Below are 21,796 nucleotides of genomic sequence, written 5' to 3' on the forward strand. Positions count from 1 at the left end.
TTCGTTACAAAATATACAAGTTTGAATTCCACAGAGCGAAGTACAGTGATGTGCGATAGAAGAATGCTGTGTGAAGAGGCGTGACAGTGCACTTTTTTACACTTAAGACCAAATAACATGTCTTACATTTCCTCGAACATATGTTTCCTGTATCAGACTGTTCAGAAAGACATACACTACAAAATGAACATGTTTTGAAAAAATTTTGGCATCCAATCTCAAACACTTTGAGGAGGGTTCGGAAATGTCCTAGATCCAGGGCAGATGCGCAGGGCTGTAGCGGGGAGATGGGTAGTCTCCAAGTGACCCTTGTTTACATTTAGTGATTTTGGTGTTTCTTCTTCGTTTACTGCTTTCACGTCAAGTGAAAACAAAATGGATCTCTGTGGCCGGGAGCTATCAGCTAAATTAAAATACATTCGTATAATTATGGAGGGCTAAAATGTTATTAGTTTCAGGTCTTATTTTATTTCCACCTTTGCGATAGTCAAGCATTAGTCACCTTGCAGAATAATGAAGCTCTTTTTGTCGGTTTGCTAAAGAAATTTTGCTTTTATTAATCTTTTCCGCTGAAGCAGTTAATTTATTTGAAACGAGGTGTTTAATTCCACGCTGTTGACTAGTTTCAGCTGTTCAGTGCATTTCAAGTGCACGTTCGGCATTATGCCACAATAAAGAACTAAACATGAGATAATACAGTACTGGTACTCCAAGAAAATTTACAATCCGAAAACCACACTGGAAAGCTTAATATCAGTTCGAGGCCTACTTCACTGGGAATCTGGACACGCAAAGGTGCACTATAAGCCAAATTATGCATTTTAGTATGGTTCACAAAGTTCCGATGCTCTTGGAGTATCCTCTGATGTCTTCTTTCTTTTATGACATAATGTAAGATCTGTTAATGTTTTACACGTACAAGTATACGGGCTCCCAATGTCGTCATAGCTGCACAAGTGCAATAATGCCTGTCGTCTGCCATTCTCTGGCAACTGCGGAAATTAACCTATTTCTAGCAGGTCGTGGGAAAATATTGCGAATTGTGGTTTGAAAAGTATTAAAGCCTAGTTTACACGACGACATTGGGTTGCGCCACTCATTGTGTTGAATGAGTTGCACGAAAATGGTTTCATATATGACTGTAGACATGGTGACACCAATATACACGCCAGTTTCATCATTTTGTGGGTTCCTGACTCGTGTCTGAAATGAAAGTTTTGGCAGCTGCACGTCACACGAGTTGTGATGGAATTAAAGCCATTCCTATTCTTATTCATGGAACTGTCAAAAAGGCGGTGTAGCACTTTGAGCTGCAGTAGGTGTTGCTTGTGCTTGTGCTGGGAGCTGCTGTACCGTGTTTAGCAGAGAGGATATTTGCTGCCTCCAAAACTGAAACATCTACCTTAGCTGCGTTGCATCTAATGCTGGCAGACTCCTGAGCAGGGTTAAAATAGCTGGGGTGGACATGTTGGAAGAGACAAGTGCAAGAAACAGACAAGGCAAGCAAGAAAAATAAGTACAAAAGCTAAGAAAATTTCGGCAACGGCCACATGAAAACACTGATTAGCAAAAACATGATAAGAGACTGTTAAAGCAAGTAAACAACCCTGTAAATAAAAGACGAGAGAATTAAGGTGCCAGCAAAATTCAAAAGCAAAATTCCGTGGCCGTGAGGTTTGGCCCTTTTTTAATCCCCATCCTCAATTTTTTTTGTATCTTGCAAACTTGTCCAATATAGGGTGCCTAGGAAGCTGTTTTCTCTTATTGCTAGACAGCAGTTCAAGCATATCATATTAATGGAGTTTATTACAGTAAGTTAAATTGACAATACTTAACTCTTCATATTCACAAATGTGTGTCGCAAGCAAATGGTGGCATGCAAATAATCAACGTCCTTCGGTATATACAATTTCATTGCAAGCAAAACAGTACTGTTCATAAATCACTGCAGAAGCGTTTGTACGATGGCTCATCATCCACTGCCCTCTCTGCTCTTCGAAAACTTTGTATTTGGAGTCTACCATCCGATTGACCTTTTCCCGCCGTCACCATCTTATTGCCGTCTTTTTTTTACCCAACAGAAGCCTGTGATACCGTTTGACGATGCCACATCCTCACTACTTTGCACAATTTTTGTACAGAACTTTTTGTCACTCCACTCTTTCTAGTGGCCATTAATGGTTTTGCAGCAGCTGTGGGGTTCTCAGTATCACCGTTCTTACATGCTGACGACTTTTTTATTTCCTTTTGCTCATCTACTGTGGGTATGGCTCAACGTCAACTGCAGGGAGCCATACAAAAAGCGCAGTCGTGAGCCCTTACCCCCAGCTTTCAGTTTTCAGCCCCCAAGACTTGCATCGTGCACTTCTGTCACTGTCGTACTGTCGACCCATATCCAAAAATTTACCTCAGTATGCAACTACTTAACACTGTGGAGACATATCACTATTTGGGATTGGTTTTTGACACACACTTAACTTGTCATCCCCATATTTGTCAGCTTAAGCAAAAGAGCTGGCGACATCTTAACACTCTTCAAAGCTTAAATCGCACCAACTGAGGTGCAGATGGCCCTACTCTGTTACAGCTGTACAAAGGCTGTGTAGAGTCCCATCTTGGCTTTGGGTGTTTGGTGTAGCATTGCCCTCAGCAGTGCATATGCTGGACCCTATACACCACTGTGGAGTTCGACTTGTGACACCTTTCTGAATGAGCCCAGTAAACAGCATACTTGTGGAAGCTGGGCTTCCTCTATTGTGGATCAGGCAACAATGACTCCTTGCAAGTTATACCACACACGTTCACAGCCTATCTCAACATCCAAATTACTGTCTCCTTTTCACTGACACAACGATTCATCTCCCACACTGGTGGCCCAGATCGGTGATTGGAACTACAGTCTGCGTCCAGTCCCTTCTCACTGAACTCGAGTCTTTTCCCTCTTCCACCTTTTCTCCAGGTCCACTCACACTCACTTCCATTGTCCATGCTTCGGCCACAGCTTCACCTGGACCTATCACAAGGCCCAAAAGACTCAGTTCCTTCTGAGGCTCTCTGCTGCCAATTTTTCCGTTTTCTCAGTGAGTTCCAAGGCTCAAAAATAGTCTACACTGATGACACAATGGTAAGTGGTCATGTTGGATTCGCTGATGCTCACACTGGACTTATTGAAAAGCGTTCCTCATCGGATGGCTGCCGTGTTTTTCCTGTGGAGGTGAGTCCTTTCTCATTTGTAGTGACAAGCTCTCGACCAATGCTTCCCTCAACATCCTGTGGTAGTGATTCGAGGGGAGAGTTTTGTCACCCAGTCTGAGGGTTGGCAAGTGGCTTCCTCTCTCAGGCCTTCACCCTACCTTCATTTTAACTCTGCCTCACTCCCTCGGTGCTGTCTGTTCGACTTTGTGTTTGCCTTTTCACAGTCTGTGTTTCTCTTGCCTTCTGTTTTCAGGCTGGAGATTTTAGCATGTTCCAAATGACTGGCTCATCCTTTTTTATTCTCACTATCAGCCAGCCCAGGCCATCTGCTGTATTGTTTTAATGCCTTCTACTGCTTTTTTCCTTTTTGTTAATGTTTTCACTTTTGGCTTGCTTGTTTCGTTTTCTCTATCAGTGTGGCTACACAGACCATTTTATGCATTTTGTTCCTTCTCTTATTTGGAGTATGGTTTTAATTCAAGAACTGTGTGACTATGGAAAAAGTGATTGATAAACTGCAGTTTACTCCCTTTAAACCAACCAACACCAACCTTTCATCATTTTGCAGTGGAGGAGGGGGGGGGGGGGGGTTTGTTACTGAGGAAAAAAGAGTTTTATGAAAGTTTAAATTATTCGTAAATTTCATTGCAAATCACTAAATGCTGTCATTTTGAAATACTAAATGAATAAAGTATGGGTAGTTGTGCGCCATCAGTTATGCTTCCTTGAGACAAAATCAATTTCTAACTGTAGTATTTGCCTTTCTAAAACTTTTAGCATCAGATTATACCTATTAATGAATAAATTAGGACAGAATTTTAAACTTTGTCAACAATTATGCCTCCTCCTCCCCCCCCCCCCCCCCCCCCCCCCCCCCCCCCCCTAGCACTCTGGAACCTGTTAGATAGGCAACCTGCAACTGCTGTCAGGTTCTGGCATAGTCACTTAGTAATATAGATTCTGGAGCTAGGTGAGAGAACAAACTGTAAGTTTTGTGTGTCTGATATGAGAACTGAAGACTACCATCAGGATTTTTTAAGTAAAATAATTACCAAAAGGAAATGCGAAGGAATGTCCAAAATGTAGAACTTTGTGAGAAGCAGCAGTTCTGAAGCATGTGGTGATAAACTTTGCTAAATGTTAAATTAAAATTAATCAGTATTCAGAAGCTCTTTGTAGATTTTTGAAAGGAAAAGGATTGATGGTATGGTTTAAATTGAAAAGAAAAGTACCTAGGTGAACAGAGAAAACATGTCTTGATCTAGAAAAGGCTTTTGATAGAGGGGACTTGAAGGTACAGGCTGTTTTCAAAACATTGGTCCTACTTCACAAGACTAAATATTCTGCATGAATGGAAACATAGACTTGAAGGAAATTTCAGCTTACACATCAAAACTAAAAGTTTACCTCAGCCCCAGTTCTAAGTTGCCATTTCGTGATGATGTGGTTGGGGGCTGCCCACTGCTGGCTTGATTGCTCATTCGTCCCATTACACAATAGCAAAAGAGGTTTTGCATTCTTCATTTCAACACGTGCAGTTCTGTTACTGTTGTGTTGCTCCTCCTGCTTTGTAAGGGGCATACTAATCTTGCATTGCGTCAGTGGCCTCCCAGGCCTCCTTTGTAGTGAAGTGTAACACTATGTGGCAACAGTGCTGAATTCAGTAGCTCTAGACATGCTTGAAAAAGTATGAGACGAGGTTGGTTATAATACAGATATTTGTCGTGCATTTGTTGGTGAAAGGTAAATAAAAACTTCACCCCAAATGTAATTGTGTAAAATTGTCTAATGTTGTAAGTCCATGGATGTGAAACATGTCATTGTACAATTAGATGATTCTTGTGAAAGTAAAAATTTTATAGTCTCAAGTGTCAGTTGAAAATTATCCCTAGTTTCTGTATTCATTCATATAGAAATTATAGTCTTGTGAAATTGGTCAAAATTTACTGTTTGGAGAACTGAACAAAACTAAAATAAACTTAGGGGATAGGGTGGCCTGTAGTATTTTGTGATAAACTAATTAAGTTTGGAAGACCATCTGAGCTGTCCTTTCAGATTGTTTGCTGATTATTCCGTCATTTGCCTCTAGTAAAGACATCAGAAAATCAAAACAAATTCCAACATGATTTAGACAAGATATTTACATCATGCAAAAAGTGATAATTGACTCTAAACAATAAAAAGAGTAAGCTTTTCCGCACAAAGACTTAAAAAAAATCCATTTAACGATAAAGCTCACAAATTTGAAGGTTGAATCAAACAATGGAAAAATTGAGGATGGAACAATTACAATATTATGAAAAGGATAGATTGCTGCTCACCATATAGCAGAGATATGGTCTGGTCACAGCAGCCACACACAGTGGTCATTGTGTGTGTGTGGGTGTGGGTGTGGGCGGGCATGTGTTGTCTAATTCGGAAGAAAATGTTTTGGCCAAAACCTTACTAATCAAACCTTACCTGTTTCACTGTCTATTTGTTGTGCCTATCTGTGACTCATCATCTCTGCTGTATGGTGAGTAGTAATCTATCTTTTTCATAATATTGTCAAATTTAAAGATCATTGTTTCATGTAAATACCTAGGGGTTACAATTATGAACACTTTACAATGCAACTGTCATATAGAAAGTGACTGATTTTTGTTGACAAAATACCTACTAAAGGGATTGCCTACAGTATGCTTGTCCATCCTCTTCCTGACTATTGCCTCATTGTATGCAGTCCTTTCCAGATATTGATGAGTAACGTTGGAAATGTTTGAAGAAGGGCAGCCGATTTTATATTATTGCAAAACAGAGAGAGATAGAGAGAGAGAGAGAGAGAGAGAGAGAGAGAGAGAGAGTCATGAATACTATAAGCGAGTTGAGGTGGTGGCATTGAAACAGATATTTTTCACTTTGGTGACATTTTTCCACAAAATTTCAATAATCAACTTTCTCCTCCAAACACATTGTTGACTCCCACCTAAATTTGGAGGACAGACCATTGTAACAAAAGAAGAGAGATTAGAGCTCACACGAAAAGATTTTTGTGTTCAGCAGTGGAATAGTTAAGAAATTGTGTGAAATTTGTTTTGTGAACACTCTACGTAAGTGTGAATTCCAGAGTAGTGTTATAGATGTATCCAGATAAGGTTTCCATAACTAAGTGTGAGGTGTGTCTGAAAGAGAAAGTTTGCTATCTGTGGGTTACATTTTTGACATGTGACAATGAGGCATTGACTCTGAATACAAACACTGTGGGTTGCTCAGAGAACAGAATTGGATCTAGGGTGGGAGTGTCATGTGGCAAAATGGCCAAATAAGGTTTACAGAATGAGATTTTCACTCTGCAGCAGAGTGTGTGCTGATATGAAATTTGCTGGCAGAAGTGGGGTTGCGAGGACGGGGCGTGAGTCGTGTTTGGGTAGCTCAGTTGTTAGAGCACTTGCCCGCGAAAGGCAAAGGTCCCGATTTCAAGTCTCGGCCCGGCACACAGTTTTAATCTGCCAGGAAGTTTCTGACCAAATAAGGTTGTTTAATTGTAAGAGATGAGAATGAAGTTCTTCTTATAATTGTGAATTTGGTCAATAGTAGCAGTTGCTGAGAGCCTACTGTAGTGCTATGGTAAGGAGAAAAGTTTTGTCTTAGCATGAGGACTGTGTTGTTATAAATAAAATCCATCTTTATTTCACTGTTGTGGAATTATTTTCTTTATACACCTCTGTAGATTAACAGCGATTCGTGTCTCTCACGCAAATGCTTAATTTCGAATACTGTGCCATTATAAAACTCCATTGCTTTTGATTTGGGCAGTAATGTTGCTACATCTGCCATGTGATCTTTCAAGAGGAGGACAGCCAATTTGAATTCAGGTGCTCATATCTTAACATTTGCGAGTGAAGCAACAGTTTTCTTAGAAACTTTCACCAAGCCCAGATGGTTTTCTGCTGGTGATAAAGATGGTCACAATTATGGTTTCAGAGAAAAAGTGTCAAAAATGAATAAAATAACTGATGTCATAGTGATATTGGGAACAAAGAGTACAGAGTATACAGCAGAACTAACTGTGAGAAAGTGCCATGTGCATTGAAGGAGGGAGGGAGCGAAGAATCTTTTGACAAGATTTTGCACCCACCCAAGGGAGAGATAGTTGACGATCATCCGGGTTTAGCTTTGCCTGACTTATATTGTGTGATGGTAAACATTATGGCAGTCATAGATGGATATATTGCATACTTTCCAGAATATCATCTTAGGGGTGTAATCCAGTCACTGGACTGAAGTACTGCGTTGAAAAATTGGTGCATTTTTAATCAAGAAACACATTTCCCTTGCAAGCTGAGAACTTTAACCCTTTGCCCCCATGTGACAGAGTGACTTAGAAGCAGAAACATGTTTCATTTCAAAAGTGTGGCAACTACAAGAAAAATTTTCATTTCTCTGGGTACGTGTTTGAGGATGACTGGCAAAAGGAAGTTCTGTTTGTGTAAGCTTTAGATTCAGAGTTGTTCACTTCATTTTGCTGGTCACCATTATTTAGTATTGAAATGGTTTCAACTTCTCAAAGTTTTATTTTGATTCAACTTGTATTCTTGAGTGACTTCGGTTTTCTTCATGCTGTTTGGATTTCCATGTCATCAGAAACTAATGCTACATGTTTTCTCAGGTGCCTGGAGGATACTGACTGGGATATGAAGGAAGCCCTCCAGATTTTTGTGGAACTTTATGAGATGAGCAAAATTCCAAAATCGGCATTTATCACCTCGAAATAGTAATGAAGAAAACTTGTTCAGCTCTCAGAGAGACTGCATCTCAGTGCTGTGTATGTTTTGTTAACTGTACCTTGAAACAATTGCCTGTAAATAAACATTGTTGTAATTTTGATTGTGCATTGGTGTTTCAAAGTGTGCAGAAGTTTGACAGAAAATTGTGCTGAGTGGGCATTGAATGTGGCTACACTCTTTAGAACAGAACCATTCCAGTGTGGACTATATAGTATGCTATTTGTATGTTAATACTTTTCAGTAATTTCAGAATGAGGAAGGAAAGGTGTCCACGTTGTCTGCAATGGTGAAATTTTAGGCTACAGCTATTTGGAAAGACCTGTTTTAGCAGTTCTGCTGTCTATGTTCTATGTTGATTGTGCATTAATGTGACGTACTTAATTTACGAATATTCATGTAACATACTCCAATGCTTTCATATTAAGTTCGTCATAGGAATGTATGTGGAAGACAAGTAAAAAAATGATTTATGAATAAATTAACTCATTTTTGTGCTGTTCTTTGCTGGCAGCTGTGTGTAAGTGTATTATTTGCTTTTCACTTCTTACATAACTTGTCCAGTATTTCTTTGCAAAAGTTATTCATTCAGGGAGCAGAAAGGATTTTATTAATAAATACCACTTACACCGATGGTGAAACATTACTACCCACAACAAGACTGAATGCCATCTGACAGTGTTGCGGGAGTGTGAAATGGTATGTAAAGTAAATAAGCAGAGTAGAGAGGAATCATTCTAGCGGCAATAGGGGCTGCAAATGGGGAAACCCACTGACATAAGTGAAGGGTTAACTGCTGTGACCATAGGCCCGAGAATGAACATCTTGAAACTGGTCAGCTGTTCAAGTGCTAGACATGAGCATCTGTGGAAAGTTGTTAGAAGGCGGAGGCCACTCGTGGGTCTCGAATGTCCGTGCCTCATCTCAGAATCTGGTGTTTGGAGGCTTGCGTGCTCTGTAAAGTAAGACAGGCAGTGATTTGTGGCAGGTCAGATGACAGAGTGGAATGGTGGTGCAGGCCAAGTATTTGAAAGTTCACCATTCAACACACATTATCGAACATGGGGCTCCACAGCAGACAGATGCTATGTGTCCCTGTGCTGATTCGATGACACCTACAGTTACGATTGCAGTGAACACGGGATCTTTCAGAGTGGACTGTGGATCAATGGAAACATGCGGCGCAGTTGGGTGAATCGTGTTCTTTGTTACACTGAGTCTACGTGTCCGATTACTCCGTCCTCCAAGCGAATGGCTCCTCTAAATTAGCACTGCTCCACAGACACAGACTGGTCAGGACAGTGTCATAATGGGTCGGGAGTCTAATGGCAGCTGCAGGGTGGCGAGAACTGTCTTTGTGTTCGTCAGAAGACATTCGACTCCCATACGGGGTACCCTGGATTTGTATGCTAGGGAGGGAGACAAATGCCTTTAGGGGGTGTCTGCAGAAAGAGTCAGTGAACATAACAATTTTTTATTATTCTGTTAACTCGAACAGTCATCCGTGCCCGTCCTAGCCCCAGGCACAGCCTTTCGTCGTCCCGTGACGTTCTGGCATGGGCGGGCCAGGCACGGCGAATTGCCCCGTGGCGTACGTGCACAGCCGGGAGGCAGACCGGTTGGTGAATGCCGACACAGCAGATGCTGCAGTCACTGCACTCGACACAGCTTACCAGCCGGGCAGTAGCTGAGAGTCTCCTTCTGGTGTGGTGGCCTGGTGCTCAGTGTGTGACAGATGGCAGTGTGGGCCAGAGTGAAACCCTATACAGATGGCCAGAGGGCAGCAGCTGTCGCACACCTGTGGCACGGACTCAGGTTGCCCTCCGTTCGTGCTTCAGACAGTGAGGCAGCAGCAGGACGATCGACAGGTGGTCTCGTAGAGATGGCAGCACAGTGTCGGCCCGGGCATTCGGGCACTGAGCTTAGGTTCTGTTCCTGTTAATGGCAGTGAAGACTGCAACGTAGGGACAGTATTCACTTGCATTAAGCGTTGGCGGGTGTCGACACGGCACAGCTGTTTGATGATGTTGGGATATAAATACTGCTGTCAGGAGCTGATTGTGCTGTGAAGTAGTTCTGCTGCATTCCTCCATCGGCCTGGAGTGTCTTGAACTGTGGTCAGTGTCCTAGTGCACTGTCATTGCCTCACGATAGAAGGTCAGCACAGAAGTGGCTCAGCTCGAGTCAGCACAGGTTGCAGACTGGGATTCGGCACTGACTGTCGTGCTAGATGGCACTAGGCTGTCGCTTTGGCCTCTGTTGGTACATTATTATGGTATGGGGGTCATTCACCTAGACTTCTGTGGGGCATGTTTTAATAATCAAAAGCATCATGCTGGTGTTGGACTGTAACTTCATTGCACACCACTTTCATTCTGCAAGGGTGGTGGCATCTTCCAGCAAGACAGTTGTCTCTGTGACTAGGTCATTATCGTGCTACAGCAGTTTGAGGAGCACAGTAGTGAACTCACGTCAGTGTCTTGACACGGACTGACAAACATGTTGGAAACTGTCAGTTCCCAGCCCTGTGCTCACAAACCACCAACCTGTACTTTACGGGAATTGTGGTAGCTGTGCATAGACATCTGGTGCTATACACCTACTGAGGACTTGATGAACTCATGCTATGTAAAATCACTGTTGTGTTGCGTTCCAGAGGTGGACCAACACACTATTGAGCAAGTGGTCAGAATGTTTTGGATCACCAGTGTACGTTGCTATAAAATATATTTTGTATGTATGTTCAGTAGGACCTCTAACATGGTATAAGTCAGCAAGTGATGTATTTATAAGTAGTGTCCAGACTCACTGGTGCGTCAATTAATTTTTGTTTCTTCCATTTCATTACAGAGCTGTTTTGGCTACACTGCCATTATCAAGTGATGTATATATTATGTAGATGGACTGACGTACATATAACATCTTTGGCAGCTATATTTTAACTGTCATTCTACACTGAAGATCCAAAGAAACCGGTACGCCTGCCTAATATTGTGTAGGGCCCCCACTAGCATGCAGAATTGCCTCTACATGATGTGACATGGACTCGACTATTGTCTTCTGAAGTGTTGCTGGAGGGAATTGACACCATGAATCCTGCAGAGTATGAGGGGGTGGAAATATCTTCTGAACAGCCTGTTGCAAGACATCCCAGATATGCTCAATAATATTCATGTGTGGGGAGTTTGGTGACCAGCAGAAGTGTTTAAACTCAGAAGAGTGTTCCTGCAGTCACTCTGTAGCATTCTGGACATTTGGGGTGTTGCGTTGTCCTTCTGGAATTGCCCAAGTCTGTGGGAATGCACAATGGACATGAATTGATGCAGGTGATCAGACAGGATGCTTACGTATGTCTCACCTGTCAAAGTTATATCTAGACTTATCAAGGGTCCCATATCATTCCCATTGCACACGCCCCACACCATTGCAGGGGGTGGGGGGTGCAATTTATATTCATATTCTTGAGGAAAATAAAACCCTGTTCCACAAAGCGCCTAGCGTCCAGCGCAAGTTGGTGTATCGATTACTGATATGATTTAGAAACCCATTCCTGTTGGTTTTTGAACAAATTCTAAGCTGATTTCTGAATGAATCATAAGTTGATTTTTGAATGCGTGGATAGTGTACGTGATGTCTCTGTCAGGGGAATCCTCGTCATATCTAGAAATAAACTTTCCTGCAGGCAAAAGGGGATAAGGGTATACGAGCAGAGCGGAGTAAAGCCAAACTGGCAAATGCCAATAGCTGTCTGATTATGTGGTTGATTGGGTTTGCGAATGATCAGTGTTGTTATAATTAATAGTGGAATCCATAGATTCAGACTACCAGAGTGGAAATAAACGACTAACAGGAATAACAGGTAAGAGAGATTAAGTATTATCTCTTCGGTGTATTCAAGAAAATGAAATTTTGACAGAAATTTTTTGGTTGGTTCAAAAATGCCTCTAAGCACTATGGGACTTAAAATCTGAGGTCTTCAGTCGTCAGTCCCCTAGACTTGGAACTACTTAAACCTAAGTAACCAAAGGACATCACACACATCCACGACTGAGGCAGGATTCTAACCTGTGACCGTAGCAGCAGCGCAGTTCCGGCATGAAGCGCCTAGAACTGCTCGGCCACAGCGACTGGCAAATTTTTGGTCAGATCGCAACACTAACAAGGGCCAGTTGCACAGTCCCCGGTTAGCAGTCGCTTAAGTTCTATGCCGGAAGTAGCACGGAAGACACGTCGTATGAACATCTAAAAACGCCTGTTGTTGTTGTGGTCTTCAGCCCTGAGACTGGTTTGATGCATCTCTCCATGATACGCTATCCTGTGCAAGCTTCATCATCTCCCAGTACCTACTGCAACCTACATCCTTCTGAATCTGTTTTGTGTATTCATCTCTTGGTCTCCCTCTACGATTTTTACCCTCCTCGCTGCCCTCCAATACTAAATTGGTGATACCTTGATGCCTCGGAAAATGTCCTACCAACCGATCCCTTCTTCTAGTCAAGTTGTGCCACAAACTCCTCTTCTCCACAATTCTATGCCTAACCGGAGAATAATCGCCCGATAACTCAACTGGTGATTCTGGCAGGGTTAGTGAAGTTAACTGGCCAGTAAGTTTTGACAGTGCAGGAATAGTTCCTCAATTAGTGATGACAAGATTGTTTGTTAGCATGAGGAAGGAGAGAAACAGGGATATCACATAAATTATGGAAGAATACGATGATTCGAAATTTATATAAAAATTTCGTACTACTACATTTCGATCTCATGTTTGAGAAACTGGAGCGTATGAATGAACTGTGAAACTAACATAAAGCGTTTTGCTTGTAGCAGGCCTAATATGCATTTGATATTGGTACTTCGTGAATTATATTCTGTCACGTTATAAAAATGACCATTTGCGCCAAAACAGCCAGGTTTATTCGATGTGTGTTAAAATTGCTGCAATATTAGAAAGCCTATTTCGTTTTATTTAGCAGACAGTGACAAAATAGACGTAATTAGTTCGAGAAACGACACCAGTTTTGGGTACTATTTGTATTAATAGCTTTTGCAGTATTAGACAACGACATTTCGATTTTTCATGTAGCAAAACGTTTGACAAACTTCGTTGAGGTAATAGATTCTTTCACAGAAAGGAAAGCACTCCATGTAAAGCTGTAGCAAGATTAGAGTGAAAAAAATGCTAGGAGCTAAGGATTGAAGAAAAGTGTACTGTTTTGCTTGTCTCTTGTCTTTACTGGTTTTATGTATCCTATATTTAGTTTTATATCAAGCAAAAGAGAAAGTTATTGCCTAATAGTCAGTAAAAAGCGCAAATTTTCTTGTTCTCCCGATTACAAATAACCCCATCAACTACTAATTGCAGGATGTCAAACCGGCCTACTGGAAGCGGGAGCGCCACCGCAGGACAGTTTAATTTCCAGTGTCCTGAATATAGTTTGATGGCATCCATTACAAAATATACGTGTTTCAATTCCACATAGTGAAATACAGTGACGTGCGATAGAAAAATGCTGTGTGAAGAGATGTGGCACTGCACTTTGGTACACTTAATACCAAGTAACATGCCTTAAATTTCCTCGAGCATATATGTTTTATGTATCAGACTCTTCAGAAAGATGTGCGCTACAAATGAACATTTTTACATTATATCTCAAACGCTCGATGGAGGGGGGGCGGGGGGCGCCATTATCTCGTATTGCCCAGGTGCAGAAATACCGTAGATCCGGAGCTGATGCGCCACCACACGGCAGGTCTAGAGAGACGTACTAGCACTCACCCCAGTTGTACAGCCGACTTTGCAAGGAACGGTTCACTGACAAATACGCTCTCATTTGCCGAGACGATAGATAGCATAGCCTTCAGCTACATTTGCTACGACCTAGCAAGGCGCCGTATTCAATTGATATTGAGATTCTGTTAATGTATCATCAAGAGCGATGTTCGACAAATGTGGATTAAAGTTAAGTATTCCCGAAGCTACGTACTTTTCTTTATAGCATTCATTACGTATCCTGTTTCAGACCTCACGCCAGCCTGCGCGAGTTTAAGCGCGTGCCTTTCGGCTTCCTCTCGTTGTGTCTAGGCTGTCTTGTCTAGACACAACATGTAGTCTCCACGTGACCCGTATCTATATTTAGTGATTTTACTGTTTCCTCTTCGTTTCCTGCTCTCTCGTCAAATTAAAATAAAGCGGATTTCTGTGGCCGGGAACTATCGAGTGAATTAAAACACATTCACATAATTACGGAATGCTGAAAATGTTATTAGTTTCAGATTTTATTTCCACCTTTCTGACACTCAGGCGTTAATCGCCTTGCAGAACAATGAAGTTATTTTTGTCTGTTTTCTAAAGAAATTTGGCTTTTATTAGTCTTTCTCGCTGAGGCAGTCAGTGTGTTTGAAACGAAATGTTTAATTCCACAACTGGTTTCAACTGATCGCTGCATTACACGTGCACATTTCATCTTCTAGCACGTATGGTATTGTGCCATAATAAAGAACCAAGCATGAGACAATACAGTCCTAGTATTCAAAAAAATTTACACCCCGAAAACCACACTGAAAAGCTTCATATCAGGTCGACGTCTACTTCATTGGGAATCCGGACACGCGAAGGTGCACTATAAGACGAATTATGCATTTTAGTACGGTTCACAAAATTCCGATGCTTTTGGAGTATCTATCCTCTGATGTCTTGTTTCTTTTATGACATAAAGTAAGAATTTTTAATATTTTACACGTACGACCATACGGGCTTCCTGCGTCATCGTAGCTGCGCAAGCGCTGTGGCGCCTGCTATCTGGCGCTCTCTGACAACTACTGGAAGGAACGTCTTTCTAACATGTCGGGATAAAATATTGCGAATGGTGGTTTGAAAAGCGTTAGTTTAAAAGTAAATTTCCTTTTAGGCAAGTTGGACTATTTGCGAGAATGTACGTGAATTTCTTAAATCACAGACTGTTTGAATCTCATTAAAAACTCAACTCTTTGGTGAGCCATTGAGAGGAATTTCGAGCCTTGAAGATCAGACATCTATGTCGTTATTATGAGGAAATTGATGTAGTACTATGGGATGCCCTCTCTCCTCTCTGGTAGCTAATTTATTTGTGGAAAACTTTGAGGACAAGCCACTGGACTCGGCTAAAAATTTTGCTGGCACATTTGTGTGATATATCCTAAAGTGTAACACGCGCAAAAAAGATCAACATTATATATGAGAACTTAGCTTCTCATGCAGTATGTGAAAGCTTTGCTCTTCTAGTAGCAACACTATGTATGTTAATTTAAAACATTAACTTTTCCTGTTTATGTATTCTCGCTACTTAACAGTGATGTTGCTATTGGCTGAGTACATCACGTGTCCTATGGTCTGAATATCCGCTGTCATTGGGTGGCGAGATCACGGGTAATTTCCAAGAAGCAAGAATGATTGCCTAACGAAGTCGTTGGGTCCAAACGATACATATCAAACTTGCGATCGGAAATCGATCATGCGACTCCCGTGGCGGGCGTTATGTTTACGTTGGACTACAGCAATTACAAAAGAAGGGCGTTACAAAAATATTTGTAATTGCAAAGGAGACGTCTTACCTTATTCGTCGTCGATGTTGTCACGAGAAAGTCCATTACGGTGTTGTGGATGGATAATTTGGAAGAATCGAACCGTGTACTCTTCCTGATACTCGTTCGTTTTCTAGACTGTCAGCAATGACATTGTAACGGTATTTCAGCATCGAAACTGTTCTTACGAAGTTTAACACATACCACCACAGTCCCTTCTTTCCTCGTCCGGTAGTACTCCGTATTTGCTACAAAAAGTCGAACAAATTTGCTACGCTGGTTAAACATGGAATTAAACTCTTCCATGTGAGAGAATCCACCGAAGAAACGTCACAAATAATTTGCGAAGGTATGTAATTTAGGGCAAGTAAGGGAATGACGAAAACAGTTACAAAGGCGATCACAAATAATTGAGCACAACGCCCGCCACCGGAGCCGCATGATCGATTTACGACCGTACATTCGATATGTATCGTTTGGCCCCAACGACTTCGATAGGCAATCATTCTTGGAAATTATCAGATCACGTGACATGAGCTATGACTGGCTTACAAAAGCGCATCGCAATCTCGATTTCAAAGGTTCGGGAAGTAACATGTGGTGTTCGGTGAAATTGGAATTTATACCTTAGTAATACGAAAATATGCAGCGTACATGTTGCTGCCTATCAAAGATCTTTCCAAAACATGTTTTTTTTATTTCCCTTGAGTTTCTTTTCCTAAAGTGCCGGTAAATTCTATGCCCCCATGTAAATAAAAACATAATCTTTCAAGGGATTGGTAAGTTTTACAATTCCAAGGGAAAATCTCCTGTCATTTAACTCGGAAAAAGTGTGTCTTCACGCGGGAGAAACTGCATTTTTAATCGAGAAATCTGGAAATTTTTTCCCTTGCCCATGTATACAACCTGTTTAACTACTCAAGTAGTGCATTCAGTAGGTCAGTAAAAAATAGTTTACTCTGCTAAGGCTTGTGAATGGTACTTGCAAATAATGCTAGGAACATCATGGTTACAAAACACATAACCCGTAAATGCAAAATAATGCTTAAGTTAATGAAGTGTGAATGTCCTGTGGCAAAGGATGCATTCATATTTTTGTTGCAGTTGTTTAAAAGCCCCCAGGGTGCATCCTCTTGCAGTAGGTTATGCCTTTGAAATTAAGCCTCTGTAGTCAATCCCAGGACGTTCTCACTTCTTTCACCTCGCGCAATTATTTACTAATGTGAAAAGCTTCCAAAGTCCATGTAAAACTGCAAGTCTGTTCCTAAATGGGAAGAAGGCAAGCGGATAGCAGCTCCACCTGCTTCAAACCAGCCATTGGGGTGAGCACAGCTTTATCAGTTTTTTAAGGCTCAGACCTGTAAGAAAAATACTTTATTGCTCATACACTAACTGAAACTCTTCTCTAGGCCATGTTTTTGGTGTATCTTAGCTGTGTCTGGCAAAGAGTGTTACTTCAGTAGACATAATTATGGTAAGTAGGTTTACAGGGAGAAGTTTTTCAGACTGCATTGAGCTACAGTATATCAAGGTGGAGTACCTTTGATGCAGAACCCAGAATGTGGAACTAGGAGGGAAACAAGGTCCACTGAAATTCATTTATTTGAGCTCTCAAATAATTGTATAGCTTTGCCAGTGTGATAGACAGTATTCTTATCACCCACTAAACATCTATCGGCACTTTTTTAACAGCCCGTATTCTGTGTAATGTTATTGAATCAGTGTTGATCTACAAGGGTGAGCCAAAAAGCTTGGAATATTTTATTCTGTTCCCAATATCAGTTGACGTGTTACACATTGTGCATATTACTCGGTGACTTTCCCACCTTGCTGACAAAAGTTGAAACCCTCTGCCATTAGAGGGCTTCAAATTGTAGCACGCAACATGTAGGTGTGTAACTATGTTGGTGCATGTGAAACAGTGTGCTGTAGTCGGGTGTTTGATTGCAGAAAATGTTCGTTCACACATGGAGCACCCTGACCTTCATTATGACAATGCCAGATCACGTGCGAGTACTGCAACCTCTGCAAGAATGTGACACCTCGGTGTTCACTGTCATCGATTGTTATCTGTGTGTAGGTTCTTCAAATGACCTACACAGGTAAATAAATATTCGTGCTGTCCACATGAGGCAAATATACCGTAGGGAAGTACTATTATATCTATGCTGACAGAAATTTTAAGAGTAAACTGCCAATTTTTTTTCCATACCTCATTTGCCTTTTTTCACCAATCTCGGTGACGGTGTGTCTTTTGAGATTGTGCAATAAAGGCATATGTGATTATGTTGTATCGGTATTGTGTTTAGTAAAAGTTATAATATGCGGAAGTTTTTATTCTACACCAAGCCATGTGCTGGTTTCCTTCTCCCGATGGGATGAAGACTTGCATTTTTAAATGGAGATTTTTGGGTACATTGTCAACGTGAAGAAAATGGACATGGCAGCCACACTGGCATTGTTGTACATGGTTGGAGAGACAAGGTGCAGATAATTGTGCATTAGCGTAATTACTTCAGATCTGGACAATCCACATTTTCTCTCCCTCCAACAGTTATATCCGTACAGTCCCAATTTTCCACCATCTGATTTTCACCTGTTCCCAGAGCTTACGAACACTTGTGAAGACTTTATTTCAACAGTGGTGAAGCAGTACAAGCGGAAGTGAGGTTTTGGCTTTGTGAACAAAGTCAAACATTCTACAGTGATGGTGTCTACAAAGTGGTCTCTTGTTATGAGAAATTTGGCCATCACCCGGGTAACTATGTTGAGAAATAAGTATATAGGTGGAAGAATAAAAATGTAAAATGTTAATAAAGTTTCTTTTATTTAAAAAGCTTTGAGATTTCACATAAAAAATTGAAGTCATTACTTCTCAGATAGCCCTTGTAATTAAACCACATGCAATATTTCCCCCATTGTGTAAATGTAATATTGTGCATCTTTTTCGTTCCTGTTTTTCATGTTCATGTAAAAATCTCGTTGAAGAATCCACCATTTAAAACCAAATCTCACAGGTAAAAAGAGTATAAATATTTCTCTGTGTAACTAAAACTGTGATGTTTTCATGTTCATAGTATTGCTTTTATGTGTATAGTTAATGCAATACTTACAAGTACTTTGCTGTTGTATTATTTGGGATGGATACTCAAATCCCTTATTTCACAATTTTCAAACAACTGATTTTTTGTGATTTCATCATTTCACCTCAAAAATGAGAAATATTTAGTTGCTTAGAACCGACCAGACAAAATGGAAGATATTTCCAAAAGTTTTGCTAATAACTAGGAGTTTCACTTGACATTCTTTTTATGTCTTTGACCGCCCAAACCACTGGCTTCCTTCTGATTATCAAACTAGTCATATTCTATGGGGATGGGAATATGCCCTCACTCAAGAATCTCAAAAAGCAGCTTCAGTAGTGTTAAACTGCACTGCACATTCTTGACTGGCTATGGAAGTTGAGGTGTAACAGATTGCTTTAACGTAGAGGGATGTGTTATAACTTACCCTTTCAATCTGACAAATGATGTCCGTGACATACAGGGTGGTCCATTGATAGTGACTGGGTCAAATATCTCACGAAATAAGCATCAAACGAAAAAATTACAAAGAACAGAACTCGTCTAGCTTGAAGGGGGAAACCAGATGGCGCTATGGTTGACCCACTAGATGGCACTGCCATAAGTCAAACGGATATCAAGTGCGTTTTTTAAATAGGAACCCCCATTTTTATTACATATTCATGTAGTACATAAAGAAATATGAATGCTTTAGTTGGACCACTTTTTTCGCTTTGTGATAGATGGCGCTGTAATAGTCACAAAAGTATAAGTACGTGGTATCAATACAGACGGTATTTGCTTCATGATACATTACCCGTGTTAAAATGGGCTGTTTACCAATTGCGGAAAAGGTCGATGTCGTGTTGATGTATGGCTATTGTGATCAAAATGCCCAATGGGCGTGTGCTATGTATGCTGCTCGGTATCCTGGACGACATCATCCAAGTGTCCGGACCGTTCACTGGATAGTTACGTCATTTAAGGAAACAGGAAGTGTTCAGCCACATGTGAAACGTCAACCACGACCTGCAACAAATGATGATGCCCAAGTAGGTGTTTTAACTGCTGTTGCGGCTAATCCGCACATCAGTAGCAGACAAATTGCGTGAGAATAGGGAATCTCAAACACGTCGGTGTTGAGAATGCTACATCAACATCGATTGCACCCGTATCATATTTCTATGCACCAGGAATTACATGACAACGACTTTGAACGTCGTGTACAGTTCTGCCACTGGGCACAAGAGAAATTACGAGACGATGACAGATTTTTTTGCACGCGTCCTATTTAGCGACGAGGCGTCATTCATCAACAGTGGTAACGTAAACCGGCGTAATATGCACTATTGGTCAACGGAAAATCCACGATGGCTGCGACAAGTGGAACATAGCGACCTTGGTGGGTTAATGTATGGTGCGGCATTATGGGAGGAAGGATAATTGGCCCCAATTTTATCGATGGCAAACTAAATGGTTCAATGTATGCTGATTTTCTTTGTAATGTTCTACCGATGTTACTACAAGATGTTTCACTGCATGACAGAATGGTGATGTACTTCCAACATGATGGATGTCCAGCGCATAGCTCACGTGCGGTTGAAGCAGTATTGAATAGCATATTTTATGACAGGTGGATTGGTCGTTGAAGCACCATACCATGACACGCACTTTCAATGGATCTGACGTCCCCGGATTTCTTTCTGTGGGGAAAGTTGAACGATATTTTCTATTGTGATCCACCGACAATGCCTGACAATATGTGTCAGCACATTGTCAATGTATGTGCGAACATTACGGAAGGAGGACTACTCGCTGTTGAGAGGGATGTCGTTACATGTATTGCCAAATGCATTGAGGTTGACAGACATCATTTTGAGCATTTATTGCATTAATGTGGCATTTACAGGTAATCACACTGTAACAGCATGCATTCTCAGAAATGATAAGTTCACAAAGGTACATGTATCACATTGGAACAACCGAAATAAAATGTTCAAACGTACCTACGTTCTGTATTTCAATTTAAAAAACCTACCTGCCACCAACTGTCTAAAATTGTGAGCCACATGTTTGTAACTATTACAGAGCCATCTATCACAAAGCGAAAAAATTGGTCCAACTAAAACATTCATATTTCTTTACGTACTACGCGAATATGTAATAAAAAATGGGGGTTCCTATTTGAAAAACGCAGTTGATATCCATTTGACCTATGGCAGCGCCATCTAGCGCGCCAACCATAGCGCCGTTTGGTTTCTCCCTTCAAGCTAGACAAGTTTCGTTCTTTGTAGGTTTTTCGTGTGACGCTTATTTCGTGCGATACAGGGCTATTACAAATGATTGAAGCAATTTCATAAATTCACTGTAGCTCCATTCATTGACATATGGTCATGACACACTACAGATACGTAGAAAAACTCATAAAGTTTTGTTCGGCTGAAGCCGGACTTCAGGTTTGTGCCGCCAGATCGCTCGAGAGCGCAGTGAGACAAAATGGCGACATGAGCCGAGAAAGCGTATGTCGTGCTTGAAATGCACTCACATCAGTCACTCATAACAGTGACCACCAACTGCTAACTCCATTCGGCGATGGTATGCGCAGTTTAAAGCTTCTGGATGCCTCAGTAAGGGGAAATCAACGGGTCGGCCTGCAGTGAGCGAAGAAACGGTTGAACGCGTGCGGGCAAGTTTCACGCGTAGTCCACGGAAGTCGACCAAGAAAGCAGGCAGGGAGCTAAACGTACCACAGCCGACGGTTTGGAAAATCTTACGGAAAAGGCTAAAGCAGAAACCTTACCGTTAACAATTGCTACAAGCCCTGACACCCGATGACAAAGTCAAACGCTTTGAATTTTCGGCGTGGTTGCAACAGCTCATGGAAGAGGATGCGTTCAGTGCAAAACTTGTTTTCAGTGATGAAGCATTAATGGTGATGTGAACAGACACAATGTGCGAATCTTGGCGGTAGAGAATCCTCACGCATTCGTGCAGCAAATTCGCAATTCACCAAAAGTTAACGTGTTTTGTGCAATCTCACGGTTTAAAGCTTACAGCCCCTTTTTCTTCTGGGAAAAAAACGTTACAGGACACGTGTATCTGGACATGCTGGAAAATTGGCTCATGCCACAACTGGAGACCGACAGCGCCGACTTCATCTTTCAACAGGATGGTGCTCCACCGCACTTCCATCATGATGTCCAGCATTTCTTAAAC

At 41.3% G+C, this 21,796-nt stretch overlaps 1 protein-coding gene across 1 annotated transcript in view; it reads left to right on the top strand.

Annotated features, from left to right (window-relative positions):
- The window catches only part of LOC124716992 (nuclear RNA export factor 1-like), a 227,282-nt gene extending 219,221 nt beyond the window's left edge, over positions 1-8,061 (top strand). Inside the window, exon 15 of the mRNA XM_047243615.1 lies at positions 7,844-8,061. Coding sequence (XP_047099571.1) covers positions 7,844-7,949 — 106 coding nt within the window. The 3' untranslated portion in view covers positions 7,950-8,061. The remainder of the gene's footprint in view (positions 1-7,843) is intronic.
- The last annotated feature ends 13,735 nt before the right edge of the window (positions 8,062-21,796 follow it).

This window comes from Schistocerca piceifrons, chromosome 9 (genome assembly GCF_021461385.2).
Source record: "Schistocerca piceifrons isolate TAMUIC-IGC-003096 chromosome 9, iqSchPice1.1, whole genome shotgun sequence".
Lineage (NCBI taxonomy): Eukaryota > Metazoa > Arthropoda > Insecta > Orthoptera > Acrididae > Schistocerca > Schistocerca piceifrons.